This window comes from Strix aluco, chromosome 23 (assembly GCF_031877795.1).
Source record: "Strix aluco isolate bStrAlu1 chromosome 23, bStrAlu1.hap1, whole genome shotgun sequence".
NCBI classification, from domain to species: Eukaryota; Metazoa; Chordata; class Aves; order Strigiformes; family Strigidae; genus Strix; species Strix aluco.
Window position 1 is genome coordinate 1,216,624 of NC_133953.1, and position 21,068 is coordinate 1,237,691.

Genomic DNA, 21,068 nt, shown 5'->3' on the forward strand with positions numbered 1-21,068 from the left:
CGCGACCTCCCGCCGCCAGGCGGCGCCCTCGGGCCGGGCGGGGCCGCTCTGCCCGCAGCGGCGGAAGGGGCGGGGCGGCGGGGGCGCGGGCCGTGCCGCTCCGCTCGGCTCCGCTCCGGGCCCGCTCCGCGCCGCGCCCGCAGCCCCGCGGCCCCATGGCGCTGGAGCAGGCGCAGGCCGAGGGCCCCGCCGCCGCCCCGGCCCCGCCGCGCCTCTGCGAGCCCGGCAGGTAGGTAGAGGCCTGGCGGGGCCGGGCCCGGGCCGGGGCCTGGCGCCGGCGCGAGTGACCGAGCTGTTTGTTTCGCCCAGCGGGAGCGTCCTCGCCGCCCCGGAGAGCCCCAGCGAGGCGGCGCCGGCCGGCCCCGGCGGAGAGGCGGAGCCCGCCGCCCCCGGCCCGGCCCCGGCGCTGCCGGCGGCCGGCGGGGAGGGGGACCCCGGGCCGGGCGGCGGGGAGGCGGCGGGGCAGAGCGGCGGGGCGGCGGAGGAGCCCGACCCGGAGGCGGCCCCCGCCAGGCCCTCGCAGACCATCGCGGTGCAGGTGCGTGTCCGCCCCCGCGGCGGCGCGGGGCTGCGGGGAGGGGCGTGCGTGAGCCCGGCCGGTTTCGGGGGCGCGGCGGTGCCCGGCCTTGTGCCTCGACCGGGCGTGAAGTAAAAGCGTGGCCCGAGGGTCGGTTACGAGCCGCCGGCCCGAATCCGGGGTGGCGGCGCGGGCGGCGTTTCCCCGGGAGCGGGGCGCGGGTCTGGCCGGTCGCTGCGGGGCTGCGGGGGGCGCTGACCGCGATCGCCTCCCTTTGCAGACGGACTTCAAGACGGCCGACATGGATGTGAGCACGGATCAGGACATCGAGAAGAGCTTGGTGGGTATCGGAGCCCCGCGATCGGGCCCGGGCGAAGGAGCTGGCGCTGCGCTTCCCACGGGGTGTTTTTTCTCGTTGAAACGCCAGATTTGGGGTTCCTGAGCTGTTCTCCTTAAAGGAGGACATGCAGGGCCAGGTGCAGCCGCAGGCGGTGCCTCCCGTCGTCTTTTCTGGTCCAGAGAGCCCCAGATTTGAAAGCAGAAGCCCTCTAACTGCGGTTCTGGATGGTGGCACCTGCTGGGCTCTTACACGCTGCTGAGCTTTCCTGCCCCTGTCCCTGAGCGTGAGGGGAGGGGAAGGATCTCCCTAAATTTCCGCTCTCCGCTGCAGGACAAAATGATGTCCGAGAGGGCTTTGCTGAAGGAGCGTTACCAGGAGGTGTTGGACAAACAGAGGCAGGTGGAGAATCAGCTGCAGGTGCAGCTCAAGCAGCTCCAGCAGCGGCGGGAAGAAGAGATGAAGAACCACCAGGTACGTGGTGACGTCGCGGTTCCGTTTATCGCCCGCTAGCGCTGCCGCTCGCGCGGTGACGGTGGGCTGCTCTGGCCTCGGGCAGTGGGGAGCAAGCGGGCCGGGAGCGGCGCCGTGATGCGCCGCGTGGCCGTTCCCCTCGTGTGCTGCGCTGGTCTCCGGCGCTGGGGACTGGCCTCCGCTGCAGTCGGGGCGCTCAGCAGTTCAGAACGCCCTCCTGACACGGCGCCCCGCGCGCACATCTGCTCCCGCCGCTGCTCCTGCGGCGTCTCTTCGGCAAGCACGGCGTCCTTCCCGAGCGAAAACTGGCGGGAAGGGAGGAGAATCAGCCCGTTTGATTATTGGGATCTCTGTGGCTCCCGGATCGCTGGGTTAAAGGAATTAATCGCGCTGGCCCTGCAGTAGCTCACGTTAAGACAAAAGTGACCGTCCGTGGCCTCGCTCTAACCCAGAGCAGAACTCGTTGCCCCTTAAAATCCTTCTAAAGAGGTGGGAGAACCTGTGGTTTAGGCCGTCTGTCTCCTGGGTTTCCTCATTGTAGCTGCTCTGTATCTTGTCTGGATCTACTCAAAAAGATTCTGATGATGCGTGTAATCTCATAATCTCTCTTCAGTTAATCTAAAATAATAACGGATTTAAAAACCAAAACTCTTACTTGGGAATTTTGCTCTTTAATTGTGTGGTGTTTGTTCTACTCTAGGAGATCCTGAAAGCGATTCAGGACGTTACGATCAAGCGAGAAGAGACAAAGAAGAAAATGGAGAAAGAAAAGAAAGAATTCTTGCAGAAAGAGCAGGACCTGAAAGCAGAAATTGAGAAGCTCTGTGAGAAAGGCAGAAGGTATTAGGACAGAAAACAATTTATTCTGGGGGTGGGGGGAGGTATTGCTTAACCCTGGGTAAGCAACAGAGGATCGCTTTGGCCGTTGTGGAAGCAGCGAGCGTGTGGGGGGGCAGTTTCAGGCAGACGGGTGCGGCTCTGGCGGGGTCTGCGCAGACAGAGCGCCTTTTGTTTGCAGAAGGCCTCAAGAGGAGTTTTTGGGCAGCGGGTTCCCGCGTTGCCCGCTCGGCGCGCGCGTGGCCGGCCCTCGGGAGGGGCAACGTGCCGCTTGGCTCTGTCACAAACCATCGTAATAGTCCCCCCCGCAGCGAGCAGTCGCAAAGCACGTGTTGTGGGAGCAGCGCAGCTCCCTGTGGCGGATTCTGGTTCTGTGCCACAGCCTTTGTGCAGGATCATGATACAGCAGAATTCTCGCTCTGGGGGACGTTCACGGTCGCGTTCCAGCCTTTGTGGACCGGCGCAGCGCCGGGAGCGTGTTGCTGCGCTGGGCGTGCTGCGGGGCCAGCGCGTCGTTCAAACCCGGGACCGGCGCTGCCACAGCGGGTAACTCCATCTGTTCTTCTTCTCCCGTGCAGGTTGCTGAAGGAGCAGGAGGAGAAGGAAAACAAGATTGCCTCTCTGATCGCGGAGCAGTCCGATGAGAAGTAAGGCTCTTCTCCGTTAGCAGATTATTGCTGTGGAATGCTCTTTTCCTTCCACTTGTTTTGCCTTGGAGCGAATCTGGTGCTGCAGGCAGGGTAGGCTAGAGAGAGCTCCAAGGGTTTGAGCTGCTCTTCCAGCAGGCTGGTGCCCCCCAGTCTCTGGATTAAAGCGCTCCTCGGTACTTGTGACGTAACGAGCCCCTAAGGTTAGAGTCTGCACTCAGTGGATTGACTTGGCTTGAAGCTGCTACCTCGCACTGAACTTCAGCTTCCCAGAATTAGGGCAAAGCTGCTTCTCAGTTCCCCACAGCTGCCCGGCTAAACTTGGGCCCGCTCGGGTGTTGCAGAGCTGGGTGGAGAAGCTCCGGGTGCAGGCAGAGACGCTCACGTGACACGGGTGGAAAGGGCCAGCCTCAGGCTTCTCCAGGATCCGAGCGGCCGAGTCCCGTGTGCCGGCTCGGAGCCGTGCGGCCTTCCCTGGCGCTGGGCCCAGGGAGTTCCCCGCCCCGTGCTGGGGGTTCGCGTGCTGTGGAGCAGCTCTCGGGATGGTGCCTCACGCAGCCGCGGGAGCTGCGGCCGGGGCCGGGCTGTGGGAGCTGCCGCTCTTCCGTGGGTCCCACAGCTACAGGGGTCGACGGGGTTGTGGGGGGTTTGTCAGCCGTCCCTGAGCCTGAGTGGACGTGTCCTGGGCCTGTGCAGGCAGCTGTGGGAGATGGAGCTTGATAAGCTGAAGAACCAGCACAATGAAATCAACAGGAACATTCTGGAGGAGACGGAACGGGCCTGGAAGGCAGAGGTTAGTAGGTGCCTCCTCACCTGCGGAGTGGTTGCTGAAGGGGCTCTTTAAGGCTCCAGGGCGCAATGAATGACTGGGTGAAGTCAGGAGCGGCTGGGGACGAGGCCGAGCACCCCTCGGTGGGAGGAGAGAGAGGGGGGATAAACACGTATCACTGCAGTAGATTGGAAGTTGCAAAATTGTAATAGTAAAGGGTAAAATCGGTGATTGGGAGCAAAGAGATTGCCTTTGCAGTCTGGCAGCGAGAAACAAGGGAGTACAAAAGCTGCTCCTCGTGGGGGGCCTCTCTCTGCCAGATCCTGTCCCTGGAGAGCCGGAAGGAGCTGCTGGTGCTGAAACTAGAAGAAGCAGAAAAAGAAGCAGAGCTACACCTCACCTACCTCAAGTAAGTCCGTGTAGTCTCGGAAGGGGCGGGGAGCTCGGGTGTCCCTCCGTGCCCACCTCCTCTGCCTCGGCTGACGCTGGAGGTTTGACCAAAGTAGTTTGAGGTTTCCTGTGGCTTTCGTGTTTATCCCCCAGCACCGTCCGCCTGCCGGAGCTGTGCCGTGCTCTGGGGCGAGCTGGCTGCGCTGCTGGAGGGGGGGAGCGCTGAGGGGGCAGGCAGGGAGGGCTGTGGGGCGTTGGCCGCTCCCACTGAGAGCGCAGTTGCAAGTGGGAAAGTTCAGTTGTGCTTGCAGGTCTGCGCCACCCACGCTGGAGACCATGAGGCCGAAACAGGAGTGGGAGATGAGGCTGAACAGGATACGGATGACCAAGGAAAGTGTCCGAGTAAGTTCCCGCTGGACGGCTGCCAGCCTCAGAGCGGGCAGAGCCGCGCGGCGACGCTGGGGGAGGGCGCCGAGGCCCCGCTGAAGCGCCGTGCAGCTGCAGAGATCCCCCACCCGCCTCGTCAGGCTCCTGGGCGTGATGTGAAAGCAGCGTGTTGGGTTAATCGCCGAGGCTGTTACTGTCTTTCTCCCTCCAGGTCCTTTTTTATTCTCCTGACTCCTGTGGAACCAGACTGTGCCCGCTTCAGGGCCGGCAGCTGTTCGGGGCACCTGCCTGTCGTGAGCGCGCGGTGCACAGAACTTCCCCCGGGCCAAGGCTCAGATAAACGTGTCTGTTCTCTTTCCTCTCTGCCAGGATCAGTTCAACGACCACATTCAGATGGTGAGAAACGGCACGAAGCTGAGCAGCCTCCCACAGATCCCGACCCCCACGCTGCCCCCTCCGCCCTCCGAGGTGAGTGCCTCTCCAGCCCCGCTGCTTGCTGCTGGGCGGGTGCTGCGGGGCCCTGGGGACAGCCCGCCCGCTGCCGTGCGATGGTGATGTTGGGGGTCCTCTGCCTGTCCCCCCTCTGCCTCGTCCTGGCGGGGAGGAAGGGTCTGTTCCCTGGCCGCAGGGAGAACGGCTGCCAGGGCCCGCGGCTCGGCCCATGTCCCGTCTGGCTGCGGAGGAAGGCGCTGCCTTCGGGTGGGTTCTTCTAACCAGCCTTTCCCTCTCCCCCTGTTTTTCTTTCTCAGACAGATTTCATGCTGACGGCATTCCAGCCCAACCCCTCCCTTACTCCCAGGCTCCCGTTTCCCATCGGACCAGTCCCCGTTCCCATGGTGATGCCGAGCGCGGATCCTCGGGCGCTCTCCTTTCCCCTCCTGAACCCCGCCATCTCCAGGCCCAACCAGCCCTCCCCGCCGCTCCCCGCTTCCCAGGGAAGAAACAGCCCGGTGGTGGCGTCGCTTCTGGGCACGCACAGCCCCCACGTGCCTCCAGCCGCCTCCATCCCTCCTCCGCCGGGCCTGGGCGGGGTCAGCGTCGCGCCGGAGTTCCACAGGCTGCAGCCGGCCGACAAGCTGGAGAAGCTGCTGGAGAAGCTCTTGGCTCGGTTTCCGCAGTGCAACAAGTACGTGTTGAGCCACGGTGGTGGCGCGAGGAGAAGGGCAGCCGCACCGGGGGAAGCGTCGGGGCCCTGCGCTCTTCCCGCAGCGTTTTGGGGCGCGGAGCTCCCCCGGTGCGCCATCACCCCGCTGGAGGGTGGGCCCGGCGGGAGGGTCCTCCCTGCCGCTCTGACGGGCCGCTCTCCACGCAGGGCCCAGCTCACCAACATCCTGCAGCAGATCAAGACGGCCCGGAGGACCATGGCGGGTCTGACCATGGAGGAGCTGAACCAGCTGGTGGCGGCCAGGCTGGCGGAGCAGCAGGAGCGGGCGGCGGCTGGGGCGCAGGTGGGGGCCGGGCTGCTGAGGGGCACGAGGAGCTGGAAGGGTGGCGCGCAGTCGGTGACGCAGGGCGAGTGACGCAGCTGTCCTTTCCTCCCCACTGCAGCCTCTCGGTCGGATCAGGGCGCCCATGTTCTCGGCTCCGTTGCCCCAGATCAGCACGCCCATGTTCCTGCCCCCGGCCCAGGTGGCGGCGTACCCCGGCACGGCCTCACATGTAAGGCTTCGCGGCTTTCCCGGGCGCCTCGCCCTCCCCGGGGGGAGCAGAGGGGTGCGGGCGCAGATCCTTGGTGCTTCGGGGCGGGGAGGAGGGGACCGGCCGCGGGAGGGGTGGCCGAGGCTGCGGCATCCCGCGACGGCTGCGGGCGGAGGGAGGAGCTGGGCGAGTGGTGGCCCCCAGCTGCGGGTCCTGACCTCCGTGCCCGTTCCCCAGAGCCCGGCTGCCTGCAAGCTGTGTCTGATGTGCCAGAAGCTCGTGCAGCCCGGCGACCTGCACCCCATGGCCTGCTCGCACGCGCTGCACAAGGAGGTGAGTGTGTCCGCGGCGTGGCGCTGCTCCCTCCTGCCCTGAGCAGGCGCCAGGAGAGGGGAAGGAGCAATAAGCACCTTCTCTGCGTCCAGCCGGCCCCGAGTGGCCCTTGGGGGTGGCTTTAGGCGCCGTCTGTCCTTGCTGCTGCCCTGTGCCCGTTGCTGCGGGGGTCAGATTCCGGCCCTCTGCCTCCTGGCTCAGGAAGGACCTGGAACACGGGGCTGCGCGCGGGAGCTCTTGGGAAGAGGAGGAGACTTGCGGGCTGCCGTGCTTGGTGGAGGCAAAGCCCTCATCCCAACGGCTCCGGGGCCTCCAGCAGCCACCGAGGAAAAGGAAAGCGGCGTCTCGAGGAGGGGCTGGTGCTCTGCTGGGCCGAGGGCTCCCTCCACGGGGCGACCGTTGGGTGGGGGCCGTCGCTAAGGCACAGAAGAAACAGGTGCCCCTCACCGTTCGGGAAGAGCAGTGTCAGGCCCTGCTCCGAGTCGTGCGGGTGGCTCCTGACTAATCCTCTCTCTTCCAGTGCATCAAGTTCTGGGCGCAAAACAACACAAACGACACTTGTCCCTTTTGTCCGAGTCTCAAATGACGGCGATGCCAACAGAGCGGCCCCGCGGGAGGAGTTGCTGTGAATAGACAGGATCGGTTCTAAGATTTCTACAGTTCTATATTTATACGACCATGTATACACATGTACATTTTTATTATATAGGTAATGTGTGTATAGAAAGTCTGTATACATACAAATTCATAAATAAAGTGTGTATATTATGCAGTGATTTGGTGCCGCTCCTCCTTCCTTAGCTCGCGGCCCTGCTGGCTGCCTTGCAGAGTGCCGCCATGTGCCGCGCTCCTGGGGATGCCCCGGCCCCTGTCCCCACTCTTCCCCCCCCTCGGCGGGACGCCCCTGCAGCCCCCTCCCCTGCTGCTGCCCCGCAGCCCCCCTCTGGGCGACGAACAGGGCGCAGAGGAGTGTTTCGGGTGGCCTTTTTTTTAATGTAATAATAATTTACCGTGTTCACATTCATTGCTCTTACACAGACAAGAGGTTACAGGGTGCCGAGGCCGCGGCGAGGGCCGGTGGGCGCCACAGCCCCGGGGAGGGAGCGCCCCGGCGGCTCCGGAGAACTGACCTCACACCGTTCCCGCTTTCCCCTCTCCTTCCCGCTGCAGCACGGGCGGCTGCCCCGGCCCTTTCTCCATGGATTCCGGTGGGATTAGGGGGTGCTCAGCACCGCTTCAAACCTTCTACTTGCTCTGCAGAATTTTTTTCCCTCCGCGTTCGCAGTCTGCGGCTCAAATCCGGCGCCTCTGCCTCGGGGCTGGAGTTTGGCTGCGGGCCCAACCCTTCTCCACAGCCGCCGTGGTTTAAGGCAGTGGTCCACAACAGTCTCTGGGGGGGCCGGGGGGGCCTGGGGGAGCTGGAGGCCGACGGGTGCGGGGCAGGGGCTGTTGCGGCAGTGCCTCTCCTACACCGCGTGCGTCTCCTCCCGCGGCCTCGCGCGCCGGCTCCCTCGTGGCCTTTTCGAGGCGAGGCTGAACTGCAGGCTGTGGTTAACGAGCCTCGTGCTTGGCGCTGCCGCAGAGCTCCAGCCCCTCGCCCCCAGCCCCGCCGCAGCCCCCAGCTCGCACTCGCCGTCGCGTTACCCGATTGCGGGGGTGAAAACAAAGCGCCTTCCCCTCCGTGCGGGCGGCAGAGCAGCGGGGAAGCACGGCGCTCTCAGCCGCCCACCCTGAGGGAGAGGGGGGGAGCCCGCAGCGGCTTCCTCTCCCCAGGGCACGGCAGGACACGGGGACGGGGTCCTGGCACCCCGGAAAATCCGCCCTTGGATGTAGGAACGCAGCGAGGATGGAAGCGCCTCCCGCTGCCCTCTGGTGCTGCCACCACCTCCCCCTAAAGCAACCCCGGCCCCCCGCGAGCCCCCCGAGCTCACCGCAGCAGAGCGAGCCCTGGCCCTCGGACTGAGCAGGGGGCTAAAAATGTTTAAAAAAAACAACCCCAAACAAAACAGGACCAAATGCCCTAATGTTGGGTTTGGAACAGTGGCTTTCAGCGCTAGAATTAAAAATATAGATATACGTCTGTATTGTACAGGTGAGAAGCGACCGTTATTTGTACACCCGGGGGTGGAGGGGGACCTGCTATGTACACGCTCTGATCCTGCGCGGCTGCACTACCAGTGACTCGCGTTATATATAAAAAAAAAATCCAGGAAATAAATACAACCACGTGTTTAAAAAACAATAAACGCTGCAGCCCCCACCTGTCCCCAGGGTGTCTCAGACGCGGGGGCAGGAGCCAGGGCCCGGCTGGGCCACCTGGACTCGGAGCGGCTGTGCCCGGCGCCGTGGCACTGGCCGGCGGTGAGCAGGGCGGGGGCCGCCGAGCCCGGCGCTGGCTCCCCTATGGCTTTCGAACAGGCGGGTGGGCTGGGGAGCGGCCGGCGCTGGGGCCTTCGCTCGCTCCTGCCGGCAGTTTCTGGGGGCAGCGGGCGGCGTGGGGCGCGCGGGGGACACTGCGGCCTTCCCTCCCTGCAGCCCTCAGCCCGGAGGGCAGCAGCTGCCGGCTCCTTGCGCAGCCGCTGATGCTGGAGGGTGGCGAGCCAAAGCGGAGTGGGGAGAGGGTGGGCGCGGGGAGTCCTGGGGCCAGCAAGAGCACGAGGGGCAGCTGGGGAGGGCAGGGGACATGCCCTGGGAAGCGTCGGGGCGAGCGGGAGGAGGGGAGGGAAAGCCCTGCCTCTGGCCCTGCGCGGCCGCCTCCAAAAACCCGGGGCTGGGGCCACTGCAGCACCCAGGCCCAGCCCCCTGCCCCGAGAGCTGCGGCTTCCCGGGCTGAGGAGGGCGGCGGCGCAGGGCCGGAGGGATGTGGGGAGATGCTACCCCCAGCCCCCGGGACAGGGCCACTGCGCTCCCGGGCCACCAGCGGGCACCAAGCGCCCCAGGGCCCGGGCTGAGAGTCTGAGCTCCCCAGGCTGCCGCCCTGTCGTCGCGCCCCAGCCCCCCCAGGTGGGACGTGGGTCTCCCCGCCCCGCTGCCTCACCTGCGGCCCCCGGGGCTGCCCCCACGCTCTGCCGTCACTTCAGCAAGGATATGTCGTCGGCGAAGTCGTCGTGGTCGCGCCGCAGGCAGTGGAAGCAGCGCCACTGGAACACCATGAGGCAGAGGGGCAGCATGAAGAGGGCGCAGATGGCTGCCATAACGTAGGCGATGGTCATCAGCGTGGACTCGTCCGTCTGCGGGATGTTGTAGCCGCAGTCCTCCATGTTGGAGTGCAGGTAGGGTCCCTCCACAGCAGCCATCCGGAACTCGTCATGCACTGCGGGCGGGAGGAGGCAGGGCTCTGGCCACCGCCTGCCCACGTCCCCCCCCGCCTCTCCCAGCCCCGGGCGCAGCCCTCACCGTGGCAGGCGCTGACAGCGAAGCCGATGCGCTTGCGGGCACGGTCGAAGACGACATAGAAGCCCTCCATGATAACGGCACCCATGACGGTGCCCGTGGAGGACTGTGAGATGGCGAACTTGTAGCAGTCGTCCTGCGAGGTGGCCACGTCCTCCACGGGGCGCAGGTATTGCTGCGGGGGGAGAGGGGCCGTCGGGCATGGGGATGGGGCAGAGCTCCCTGCCCTGCGCCCGCCCGGGCCCGGCCAGCGCTCACCTGGGGCAGGATGGTGATCCGGAAGGACTGGTTGGTGGCTTCCCCCATCAGGTAGAGGGACAGGACAGGGAAGATGTGCCAGGGGGTGGTGCCGACCTGCCAGCAAACCAGCTGCTCCCCCAGCCAGAAGCCGTCCGGGAACTTCTCCGTCTGCCGGAGGGAAGTGGAGGTGAGTGGGGCCGTGCCGGGCGGGCAGCAGCCAGGCTCAGGCGGGCGCCGGGCGGCTGCGCTGCCCCCGGCCCTGGGGACGGCTTTCACTGACCGAAGATGCCGTTTTGATGGATTTCACCGCAGCCTCAAACACCTTCTTGGGCAGGCGGAGGTTGGTGGTGCCGCTGTCCACGATACTCTTGTCATAGTTGTACTGGGGGCAGAGGAGGAGTGAACCAGGCGCCAGCCCCCAGCCCCGCTCCCCGCCGCCCCCCTCGCCCCTGCCTCACCTCCTTGCAGTCCATGTTGAGGTCCTGCCCGTTGACCTCCAGCTTGACGATGATGACCTCGTAGTACCACTCCTTCCGGATGGGTGTGTACCAGATGTCCCCCACGTACAGCGAGCGGTCGATGCCACCGATGATCTGCAGCCCACAGCGAACGGCGTTGCCGTTGGCTCTGGCCGGGGCAGGGCCCCCATGGCAGCCCCCCGGCCCCTCGCTGCCCCCCGGGCTCTCACCATGCTGCCCCCCACCGACGCCAGCGCCTCCGTCTCGTTGGGGGAGAAGCCTGCCCCGCAAAGCTGGAGTGAGAAGATGTTGGGCACCCGGGTCTGCTTCACCAGCGAGTCGAAGAAGGGCTCCAGGCTGTCGTCGGGCTGGTGGGAGGAGAAAGCGGAGGCGGGACAGCGGTGCATCAGCACTACGCCTTCTCCAGGGGCTCCCCGTGCCCAGGGGACCTCTCCTCGCCGGGGCTGCCGTGCCCCCAGGGGTCCCGGCTCCGTGTGCTGTCACAGCCAGGTTCAAGGGCACCGGCACTGCTGCGAGCCGGGCCCTGGGGACTGACCGAGGCGTGGCAGAACCCTGCTGGGACGGCTGCCGGCAGGGCCGGGCAGAGCTGGGACCCAGCGGCTGCCAGCCAGGACTCACCCGGGCGATCTCGGCGTACGCCAGCCCCAGGATCCCCTCCCAGTTGGAGCCGTTGATGAAGAATTTGTCTGACTCCGTGATGGCAGCGATGTTGGCTCTGACGGTGACGTTGGGGCCGTGGGGGATGGTGACGAGGTCGGTGCCCAGCTCCCCTTCCCACTTGCCCTGCGTGTAGGGCACGTACACACCCTTCCGCAGGTCGCGGTAGGTGCTGGACCTGCAATGGTGTTGAGGAGGCCGAGTGAGGCCGGAGCGGAGGGGGAGCGGGTGCCCGCGCGCGTTGGCAAGGGCGGAGGCGGGCGGGTGCCTCGCGGGCACACGGAGCGGTGGCTGTGCTCTCCGTGTGCCCCCAACATACTCACAGCTGCCGCTGGTAGTATCTGCGGAGGAAGGGGTGAGGCGCGGCTCCCACGGCGAAGTTACTGCTCCCTGTGTCCACCAGGATATTCAGCTGGAGAAGGAAAAGAGGCAGGGAGGCTCAGGACCGCAGCAGGACCCGGCCATACCACCCGTCCCGCTCACTCTGGCACCGCTGAACTGCCTTCCCCTTTCCCACACCTGGCACGTGGTGGCTGCTGGACCTGGGCTCAGCCCTCCCACCCGGGGCCAGGCCCTGCCCGGGCAGCAGGCAGAGGGATGGGCAGAGGCAGGGCAGGGAGGCTGCCCTGGTGCTGGCTGCATTCGGGGGGCCCCAGGAGCGATGCCAGGCAGCGGCGCCAAGCCCCGAGCTGAGCAGGGGCCCCCTTTTGCCGTGCCCAGGGACAGCTCGGAGACACTTTGCGAGAGGACGCGGTGCCAGGCAGGAGTCAGCGACATCGGGGTGTTGCACAACAAGCAAACATTGTCCAGCATGGCGCAAACAGAGCGTGAGGTCTCCTCGTGGCACCGCACGGCCTCGGCCCCCGCCACCCCGGGCAGGATTCGGCCAGCACCTGGCGGGAGGGAGCAGCAGCGGGATGGGGCGCCTGGGCTCCCCTGGCCGGCAAACCTCATGCCCATCTGGCCAGAAGGACGGAGGGTACCCGAGTCACCGCTGGCTGCTGGGGCTGCTCATCGGCCACCCACACGCCAAGCTCTGCTCCCAATTCCCTTCTGCCTGCGCCCCGGATTACCAGCTCACGGGCAGGCTTTGGCAAACGTCCTGCCGGCAGGGCTGGCAGCGGGTCAGCCACATCCTGCCCCCAGCTGAGGCCTGCCCGCAGCCCCGCCGCCCGGCCAGCAGCGCAGTGGGGATCACTGGAGCCCAACCTTCCCCTGGCAACCCGGCACCCGCAGCCGGTGCCACTGCGCCTGGCCAGTTCCGTCTGATGGGGCGTTAGGGGCCTTCTGCTCCACACAGACCCTCTCCGCTGATCCCTGGGGCACCCGGAGGGTTCGGCTTTCCCTGGAGAAAGACCTGCCGAGCTGATGCTGCAGGCAGAGGAGGGCTTTTGCTCTCGCCCTCAGCGGCACCGAGCCTTCGCCATCTGTCCTGAAGCTCCCGAGGCTCGGCTGCCCCCCTCTTCCCCATGTCTTTAGGAAGCAGCTGGTCTCGGGGAGCCTGGCGTGAGCGTGCAACATAACCAACATGCTAAGGGACGCAGAGCGCGAGAGCAATTAACTGCTGACGGTGGCTTTGCAGCCCAGCACAGCTCAGAACCAAAATTAAAGCGCAACAGAATAAAGAAACTTCCTTGCCAGCACCAGGAAGGTGGCAGGAAAAGTGAGGAGGGAGATGGACTGCGAGGGAGAGCAGGGCACCCCGACCAAACGTGGGCCTTTGAGAAGGGTGCGTGCACCCCCGTGGATAAACACCCTCACCGATTTCTGCGTATGCGCAGCCACAGTCTTTCACGTGAATCCTTTAATCCCGTTACAACGCCCGGAGGGATTTTGCTCCAGCACACACACGCACGACGTTCGCGTTTGGAAGGAGTCCAGGCTGGAGGACGCGGCCCAAAAGGGCGACTGGCTCGGAACCGCGCGGCTGCCTGGGAACAGGTGGTTCGCACGGAAATTATCTGGCAGCCGCGACACGTGGCAGGTCCCAGGCAAAAGATGACGAAATAGCATTTCAAGCCCGATTTTTTGAAATCATCTCCTCTCTTTTTCCCTAAGCATACCCTGCCAGAGCAGGGAACAAATCCCTGGCACGCAAGGACAACGTGAAAGCCCTGTGAGAGACCCGATCTCCGCGGCGGCAGCATCGGTCCCCCTCCTGCCGTTCACGTCTCGCCTGCGTTGCTCTCCCGCCACGTGCGCAGAGCCGTGCTGGGACCCAGGACGGAGCCAGCCCGGGGGAAATACCAGACTTTATTTCTGAGTCAGTGCGGGTCTGGCAGCCTACACAGCCCTGCACTGGGGGGCACACGGACCCTCGAGCACCGAGCTGCCCCCCTGGCCCTGCTGCTGACGGCAGCAGGGGCGAGCATCTGGGCGCAAAAGGACTCGCCAGCGGGAACTTGCACCGTGTCCCCCAGAAAAGAGGGGAGGAGCTGATCCACCCTGGGCTGCACGGCCAGCACCTGGCCCTCAGCACCCATCCTGTCCCCAGCGCAGGGGCAGACGGTGCCAGGCGCAAGAGCCAGGCAGCGCAGCTCTGGGACACGAGGGACGCTGGCAAAAAGGCGGAGCAGGCGCAGAGCCCGGTGAAGCACTGGCCCCCGCTCCGCACGCTGTGCCCCCTGAGCCCCGCACAGCGCCAACCTGCACGAGAGCCCCGAGGAAAGCCAGCTCGGCAGACTCTGCCCGGGCAGGGAGCGGCACGCAGAGCCAGGCGGGCAGCAGCCGGCGGCGTGGCTCGGCCGTGTGCTTCCTTCGTGGCCGCACATGCAGCTGCGGGCAGAAAGACACCGGCCCGCCGCGTCCCCACCCCTTGGCCACCCACACACCGCGCCAGCTCCTGCGCGGTGGCAGCCTTCGCCTCGGGAGGGAGGGAGGGATGATGGATGGAGGGATGGATGGGTGGAAGGAGGCAGGGATGGAGGGATGGAGTCTGGCCTGCGTGGCACACGCAGCACCCTCCCGCCTCGCCCCAGCACGCCCGGGCAGCCCGTGTGTCACCCGGGCGAGGCGGGGGTCACCTTGGGCGGGCGCCCGCGGCCAGCTTTTGCCAAACGCGGGGGAAAACGCATCCCCGGGGCATCACGGCGACGCGGGGGAGCGGGACGGCGAAGCGACGGCGGGCTCCGCCGCGGGGGCACCCCCGCACCCCCCGGGCCCGTACCTTCTGCGGGGGGCTGCCCACCGTCATCTCCACGTAGTAGCCCTGCCCGGACTTGCCCCGCAGGTTGTCGATCATCTCCACGAAGCTGCCGCCGCCCCGCTCGGCCTCCTCCGGCGCCCGGCGCGCCCGGGGGCCCGGCGGCGGGGCCGCGCCGCCCCGCAGCGGCAGCCGGATGCGCGGCGGGGCCGGGCGGGCGCGCAGGGCGGCCGCCCCCAGCCACAGCAGCAGCCAGGGCCAGGCGGCCGCCATCGCCGCAGCGCTCCGCCGCACCGGGCGGCTCCCCGCCCCGGAAAGCCCTCCTCCCCGCGGGCGGGGGATGGGGCCTAACGGGCCCGCAGAGCCCCGCGCCTCGGCCGGGCGGCCGCGCCGGGGCCGAGCGGGGCGGCGGGCATGGCGGCGCGGCGCTCCCCGCCCCGGAAAGCCCGCCCGCGCCCGCCCGCCCGCCGGCGGAAGCGCTTGCGGGCGCCCGGAGCGGCTCGGCCCGGCGCGGCGGGGCCCGGCCCGGTGTGTGTGTGTGTGTGTGGGGCGGGTGGCGGTGAGGCCGCGCCGGGCCGGGCCAGGCCGCGGGCCCGGCCGACGCGTCGCCATAGCAACGCGCGGCGGCACCCGCCCCGCCCGGACTACAGCTCCCGGCAGGCGTCGCGGCTCTGTGACGTCAGACAATCCGGCGCTGCCGCCGGCCAATGGCGTTGAGCCGGGGGCGGGCCGCGCCGTTGCCAAGGGAGCCGCGACCCGGACACAGTGACGGCGGCGACGGCGCGTCCCCGGACAACCGGCGGGCGTCTCCGGTGAGCGGGGCGGGGGCCCGTGTCCGAGCGCGGCGCGGGGCGAACACCGGGGCGGGCGGGGGAGGCCGCGACGCTGCAGGGAGCTGTCCCGGCCGCCCTGCTCGGGGCTGTCCGTCTGTCGTGTCTGTGCAGGCAGGAAATAGGCGGGAAAAGCTTTTTTTTTCACTTTTATGCCGTATCGGTCAGAGCCGGTTCTCCTCCTCGCAGCCCTTGCTGCCCTCGCGCTTAGCTGCGCTCACAACCCTCCTGGCGGCCTGTGCCGGGGGGGGGAGGCAGCAGTAATTCATCCCCCAGCGCTAAGGCCAGGGATGAGGGAAGGGGCTGGAATAGCGCGGTGAGGGAGGACAAGAACAGGCGGCCCCGAGCGAGCTGCCCACATCCAAACGCCTCAATCGGGTGCGTTTGGGAGGGGGAGAGGCTCAAGCGCGGCGATGCTGCTTCGTTTTGGCGTGTCCTGAGATTATCTTTGCGTGGAAGCTGCCAGGATTAATTGCTGCTTCTGAGAGTCGCTTTACGTAAGAGTTACAAGTAGGGAGCGGGCCGTAGTTGGGCAGCGGTGGGGTGATCCTGCCCCAGGTGTATTAACGCTGCTCAGACCGTCCCTATCGCCGCTGAGGCGCCTGGCAGGCACCCCAGCTTCCCGACCCTCACGAGGAAGGCAGCAGGATGCTTTGTGCGTGGAGGGGTGTGGGGGTAAAGGCTGCTCTGACCTGGTCATCCCACTGTGTGAGCGGTGGGGCTGGAGGGGACGGTCCTGGCTGCCCCGGTGCTTGTGCAGCTGCGGGGAGCCTGCTCAGGCTGGGCTCCCTACGTGCTGTGTCAGGCAAATGCTGGCCAGATGTGGCCATGCCGAGCCACAGCTGGGGCTGTCTGGGGTGGGGAGATGAATTTATGGCTACCTGAAGCTGTGAATTGAGTCGTAAGGGCTCAGCTGTGGCAGGACTAAGTCACTGCCTACAGTCCTTGAATTAAATAGTGAAGCAGTGCCCCAGCGGTGGGACACATTAAATTAGGATCCTTTTACAGCTGCTGGAATCTCCCCTGGGAAGGCGAGAGGCCAAGGCGAGCAGGGCGCGGGGAGGAGCTGCCTTGGCCCTGGGCACTGCTGATTCAGCCCGGGGACTGCTCTCAAAAAGCTGTGCTGTGCTCTGGGAAAACTGCTTGCTTGCTTGCTCTTTCTTCCCTTCCTCATTTCACCTTAATTTTTGCCTGTTTAAAAAGTGCCCGGAGCAAGTGCTTGTCTTCTCTGTAGAAGGTTGAAAGCCTGGGGGGTCTGATAGTAACTTCTGCATCTCTTCAGCTCTGCTGCCTGTTTCCACACCGGGAAAGGCCTTTGATTGGGTTTTGCTGCGTGCAGTGGAAGGGCACTGTCAGCAGAGCAGAGCGCTCTGCCCCGTTGCACGTTTCCCTTTCCTGGGGGTGGCTCGGGCTGTGGGTGTTGTGACCAGGGCAACTTATCAGGATCCATCCTGCTGCCTTTGCCCTCACCCGTCCCATCTGCACCACGCGTGGCAACCCCCTTGTTCCCCTCCCCAGCCCCAGGGCTCCCGCCACTCGCCGTGTGACGAGGAAGCTTTATTTCTGTGTGCACTTGGTCACTGGGCTTTGGTGTCACTTCCCTTGCACGACCAGGTGCCGGGAGCCATGGCAGCACCAATGGTGTGCATTGGTGACCAGCTCATTCTGGAGGAAGATTACGATGAGACGTACATTCCCAGCGAGCAAGGTAACTGCTGCCTGTCCGCCCTGGAGCTGTGACGGGGGATCTGAGTGTGCGAGTCGCTTCTAGGGGTCTTAAAACGGGAACTGGGGAGAGTGTGGGTGGAGAGGGTCGAATAAATGGGATTTCATAGAAGGCAGAGCTGAAAAATTAGCTTTTTGGTGGCAAAAGTAAGTGGCGTTTTGCAGCCTGTCTCCCTGCTTTAGCAGCCTGGTGGGACGCGCTCACTGACACGTGGGGCCGTGCTAGCAGCTTCGTTTCAGGATCAGGATTTCCCAAAGCTTTCGCCGCGGAGGTTGGCTTTGTTGTGTAGTGCCTGGTGTAGACCATCTCCACAGATTCCTCTTCTGTGTTCCTAGAAATCAAGGATTTTGCACGGGAGATCGGGATCGACCCTGAGAAGGAGCCAGAGCTGCTGTGGCTGGCCAAGGAGGGCATCGTGGCCCCGTTACCACCCGAGTGGAAGCCCTGGTGAGTGCTCGGGCAGCGGCTGCCCGGGGAGATCTGTAGCCTCTCCTGCCCGGCCCGTCTCAGCGGCAGAGCAGGGGAAAGCCACAAGAGATGTACTTCCCGTGGGCAGGGGAGCTCGGGTCTTTCTGGGGTGGTGGGAGAAGAGGAAAGAGTGTTTGGGAAGTTGGAGAAGGGTGTGAGCAGTCTCTAGGAGAGCTGCTGCCCCACACTGAGGTGTCTTTGGGCTCTTGGGGGTGTCACGCTCCGCTGAGCTTAAGGTGGTGACGTGACCCAGTATGGCGCGTGCAGCTGTGTTTGCGTGTGCTCTGTCACCTTGTCCTGCTCTTTTTGCCACACAGCCAGGATATCACTGGCAACATCTATTACTTCAATTTTTCTAACGGCCAGTCCATGTGGGACCACCCCTGCGATGATCACTACAGAGAGCTCGTTGTTCAGGAGCGAGAGAAACTGGCTCAGGGCAGCTTGAAAAAGAAAGAGAAGAAGAAGAAGAAAGAAAAGAAAGAAAAGAAAGAGAAGAAAGACAAGAAGGAGAAGCAGTCCCTGAAGCCACCCACTGTGAGTAGATTCTGCTTGTGGCCCTTCTGGGGAGGGCTGGGCGGGGGATGAACTAGGGGGCGATCCTGAGCTGTTGCTGCTTTGGGCTCGGAGCAGCGATCCCCCGACAAGGGGGCCTGTCCAGCACTTCTGGGTTTGGTGAAAATCCAACAGAAGTGGGGTCGCAAACCCACCAAAGTTGTGAAGTTTTGGTCTGGAAGGACACACCTGGAGGGGAGCGATGCTGTTGCTGAGGAGGATACAGCACCAGCCTTGGTACCAGCTGAGGGTGCTGGTGCTATTCTTAGCAGCAGATATTTGAGTGCTGGTGCGATTCCTTCCGCAGAGAGGCCAACAAATGGTGTTTGTGCCGTGTCCACGTGTGTGTTGCTGTGACACACAGGCAGTGGACACGGGTGAGGTTAGTCTGCTTCGCTCTTGACACCTGCAGGTGTAACCGAATGCCCTGTAGATCCCAAGTGGGAGCAAATCCCCCCCCCACCTCCCATTTGCTGGTAACGAGCTCGGTCTGCTCGGGAAGAGATGGTGCCTTGTGTTGTCACTCAAGGCATAGACCTCTGCCACCCGGAAAGCCTCCAGCCTTCACTTTCAGCATTTTCTTTTATGTGTATGCATGTAATTTCAAGTGTTTAAAAATTTACACACCTATTTATATAGAAATTGTGTATTAAATAAATATATATCTCTACTTTAGATAGATAAGGGTACATAGAGTGATAAGTTTTAGTTATTTGCTAATATTTACCAACTTAGGGAATGCAGCCAGGGATTCTTCCTTCATCAGCCTCTTGTGGAAGACCCCCTGCCATTCTGCCCCCTGGGCAGGAGAGTCCTGCCCCAGATCCTGGTAGCCAGATGAGAGCTGGAGGCTGCCTTGACGAAAGCAAAGGGAGACTGTCAGACCTCAAGGATTCAAGGAGACCGTTTGCAGGCAGGTGGCCAAACAAGCTGCAACCCTTGCCTGTTCCAGAGTTGAGCAGACCGTGCCAGACCTCACCTGATGTGGAGAAAAGTTTAGGAAGAGGCCTCTCTTTTAGCAGCTCTGATGCAGACATCCACCAGGACGAATATACACCTTTAGAGATGCCAGAAGAGCTTTGCCTCAACTCCTCTGACTTGCAGCCTGGCGATTTAGAGGTTAGGCCACCAGTGCAACCTTTGTATGTGTCAAAGGAATCCTGTTCACCAGACTTGAAGAATGTCAGAGCTCTGCTAGAGACCTTTGAAGAAAAACTCCTACTCTTTGCGGATGAAGAGCAGAAAGAAAAGTGGAAGATGAAGGACGAGAGGGGTGAGTGTGTCCATAAGCCTGCTGATCACTTCGCAGTCAAAGAGAAATCTGCAGGACCGGAGGGGCATGTGGAAAGAAATTCAGGCAGATTGCAAGCCAGAGAAAAAGAAAATTTCTACTGCAGGAACAATGAAATGACTCTTTTTGATGCCAGTCTCACCGGTGACTGGAGCTTGCAGGAGGCAGTTGATGTTCTGTATGCTCAAGAAGAGCTGAAATCCCACAGCGAGGTATCTGAGAGTGGAAGCAAGGGAGAAGATCAGGACGAGGCTTTGGGTCAAGCCATCGCTCTGTACAAGAGCAACGAGATCGTCGGCAGAGCTGAGAGCAAGGGTTTAAATCAGGTAGAGCCGATGGAAGGAAGAGCAGGTACAGAAGTAGACAGTAGCAAAGGCGCGCTGGAGAGCCACTCCGCAGTCCCTCGGAAGGTCGCAGAGGTACTGCCCAGCTGCCAAGGGGTAGCTGCAAAGAGAGGAATTGAGGCGCTTCTTCACTCTGCAGTGGATCCTGCATCAAAATATCTTTTTTCATCTGCTGAAGACAGCTGGAGAAATGACGAAGGAAGCGGTCTGATATCAGAGTGTGATAGCAGCGATTCAGCCAGATCTCATGATGATAACGCCCCCCAGGTCGTGGGAGTGAGCCGTCGCTTCTCTCCACACCACGAGCCTGGGAGGCAGAAGGACGGGCACGCCGCTGCAGAGGAGCCTTGGCTGCCTCCCCCCACCGCGGGGTCACCCTCGCCGCAGGCACCCAGTCCAGCCCAGAGGTGGGAGAGGGAGCGTAGCTCCGAGGAGGTGAAGTTGTGCCGCAGGCCAGCACATGAACACGTTGGTCTTAGGATGGATTTGAGTGGGAAATGCCCTGCCCAGAAGTCTGACGGTGCTGGAGGGCAAAGAGAAGTGAAGAGAGGCAACGGGAGGGCAGATCAAGCTCCCGGAGCGTGGGGAGAGAAATTCGCAGCAGAGTTGCAGGTTGAGCGTGGGTGGAGCAACCCCCTTGGCCAGCACAGGAAAGCGGAGATGGCCCAGAGCAGAGAGACTGCAGCGAGCTGCAGCAAGATAGATGCTGGGGAAGGAACAGGTGGGAATAAGGTAGGAGTAAGTCCTTCACGATGGCCCTTCCTTGTAACCATTTCTGCAGAATTGAGAGCATGAAATTTTGCTTCTAAGCCAATTTTCAGGAGAAAAGGGGCAAAAACCTGTTGGTGGTCACATAAACGGGTGTGGCATTAGTTACAGTGGTTTTCCTAAAGCTTAGGGGATAGCTTGAAAAAGGGTGTTTGTGGTCTTCCTTGCGTAGCAAACACTGCACAGTTCCCACCTTGTTTGAGCTTCACGAGGACATGAAGTGCCTTCTGAATTCAAACAGGTGATGGGCAGTAAATTAAGTGGGATGGCAACTCCCAATTCAAAATCATCTTGAATTTTGGTGCTAAGCTCTTTGTAGCAAGCACACTACAAAGTCAGCCTCTTCCCTGGCGATCCCACAATCTAAATTGAGGGGCAATAGCTTATTCAGCTATTTCTGGCTTAAATTTGCTTGCAGAATCTCAAGGCCCGGAGTGATTGGGTTGGTGGAGGTGATAGGGAAATGGCGAGTCACAGCCCGCTCTCCCACATCGATGTCCAGTACCTTGAGAAATGGGCTCTCTTGCCTCTTAAAGGGAAGAGAAACAGGAAAAAGTTTGAATGAATTAGGCTTTTCGAAGGAGAGAAGGATTATTCCCGGTGGTTACAGACCATGGTTTGGCAGGCAGTGCAGCACTGATTTATCTGAGCACAGCTTAGTCCTTGGACCCTGCTGCCATGGTCTTAGGACACCGGGGGAGCTTACGGGTGTGATGGGCCCAGCGATAAACACAATTTCCTCCTTCCTCTGTGAACTGCTGGCCCATTTCACTCTGTTTTGCCCGAACTTTTTCCCTCTGTTGCCTATAGTAGGATCCCGCCCTTCACTGGGAATAATATTGCAGG

General features: G+C 63.3%; 3 protein-coding genes across 8 annotated transcripts in view; 2 read left to right on the forward strand and 1 right to left on the reverse strand.

Annotated features, from left to right (window-relative positions):
- The first annotated feature begins 93 nt into the window (after positions 1–93).
- RNF214 (ring finger protein 214) lies at positions 94–7,105 on the forward strand. 2 transcript variants are annotated; one of them, XM_074848560.1, is made up of 15 exons: positions 94–229; positions 310–538; positions 798–857; positions 1,188–1,328; positions 2,029–2,168; positions 2,744–2,812; positions 3,509–3,605; positions 3,902–3,990; positions 4,271–4,373; positions 4,728–4,826; positions 5,108–5,484; positions 5,671–5,806; positions 5,907–6,017; positions 6,234–6,329; positions 6,850–7,105. In XM_074848560.1, the coding sequence occupies exons 1-15, from the start codon at positions 156–158 to the stop codon at positions 6,913–6,915; spliced, it is 1,887 nt and encodes a 628-aa protein (XP_074704661.1). In that variant the 5' UTR covers positions 94–155; the 3' UTR covers positions 6,916–7,105. The 2 variants fall into 2 exon arrangements, with proteins under 2 accessions (XP_074704661.1, XP_074704662.1); XM_074848561.1 differs by having other exon boundaries at positions 4,283–4,373.
- BACE1 (beta-secretase 1) lies at positions 6,816–14,633 on the reverse strand. Of its 3 annotated transcripts, XM_074848565.1 has the most exons (11): positions 14,485–14,565; positions 14,265–14,369; positions 11,422–11,510; positions 11,060–11,276; positions 10,651–10,788; positions 10,421–10,555; positions 10,243–10,344; positions 9,981–10,130; positions 9,726–9,897; positions 9,367–9,642; positions 7,302–7,874 (listed from the first exon to the last, which is right to left on the reverse strand). In XM_074848565.1, exons 2-10 carry the CDS (start codon positions 14,337–14,339, stop codon positions 9,401–9,403), a joined length of 1,320 nt encoding a protein of 439 aa, XP_074704666.1. In that variant the 5' UTR covers positions 14,340–14,369; positions 14,485–14,565; the 3' UTR covers positions 7,302–7,874; positions 9,367–9,400. The 3 variants fall into 3 exon arrangements, with proteins under 3 accessions (XP_074704665.1, XP_074704666.1, XP_074704664.1); XM_074848564.1 differs by lacking the exon at positions 7,302–7,874 and adding an exon at positions 6,816–6,952 and having other exon boundaries at positions 14,265–14,633; XM_074848563.1 differs by having other exon boundaries at positions 14,265–14,633.
- A 354-nt stretch (positions 14,634–14,987) lies between these two features.
- Positions 14,988–21,068, forward strand: part of CEP164 (centrosomal protein 164) — a 37,677-nt gene continuing 31,596 nt past the window's right edge. For all 3 annotated transcript variants that reach the window (XM_074848842.1, XM_074848843.1, XM_074848844.1), the window contains exons 1-4: positions 14,988–15,052; positions 16,685–16,778; positions 17,132–17,243; positions 17,582–17,801. In XM_074848842.1, coding sequence (XP_074704943.1) covers positions 16,697–16,778; positions 17,132–17,243; positions 17,582–17,801 — 414 coding nt within the window. In that variant the 5' untranslated portion in view covers positions 14,988–15,052; positions 16,685–16,696. The remainder of the gene's footprint in view (positions 15,053–16,684; positions 16,779–17,131; positions 17,244–17,581; positions 17,802–21,068) is intronic.

Excerpts from the sequence above, each read along its gene's own strand:
- RNF214 (XM_074848560.1), top strand. The coding sequence starts at position 156 with ATGGCGCTGGAGCAGGCGCAGGCCGAGGGCCCCGCCGCCGCCCCGGCC. Across the intron at positions 858-1,187 it reads AGGACATCGAGAAGAGCTTG|GACAAAATGATGTCCGAGAG; the intron begins GTGGGTATCGGA and ends TCTCCGCTGCAG. Across the intron at positions 5,485-5,670 it reads CGGTTTCCGCAGTGCAACAA|GGCCCAGCTCACCAACATCC; the intron begins GTACGTGTTGAG and ends CTCTCCACGCAG.
- BACE1 (XM_074848564.1), bottom strand. The coding sequence starts at position 14,513 with ATGGCGGCCGCCTGGCCCTGGCTGCTGCTGTGGCTGGGGGCGGCCGCC. Across the intron at positions 9,898-9,980 it reads GGATCACCATCCTGCCCCAG|CAATACCTGCGCCCCGTGGA; the intron begins GTGAGCGCTGGC and ends CTCCCCCCGCAG. Across the intron at positions 9,643-9,725 it reads CGCTGTCAGCGCCTGCCACG|TGCATGACGAGTTCCGGATG; the intron begins GTGAGGGCTGCG and ends TCCCGCCCGCAG.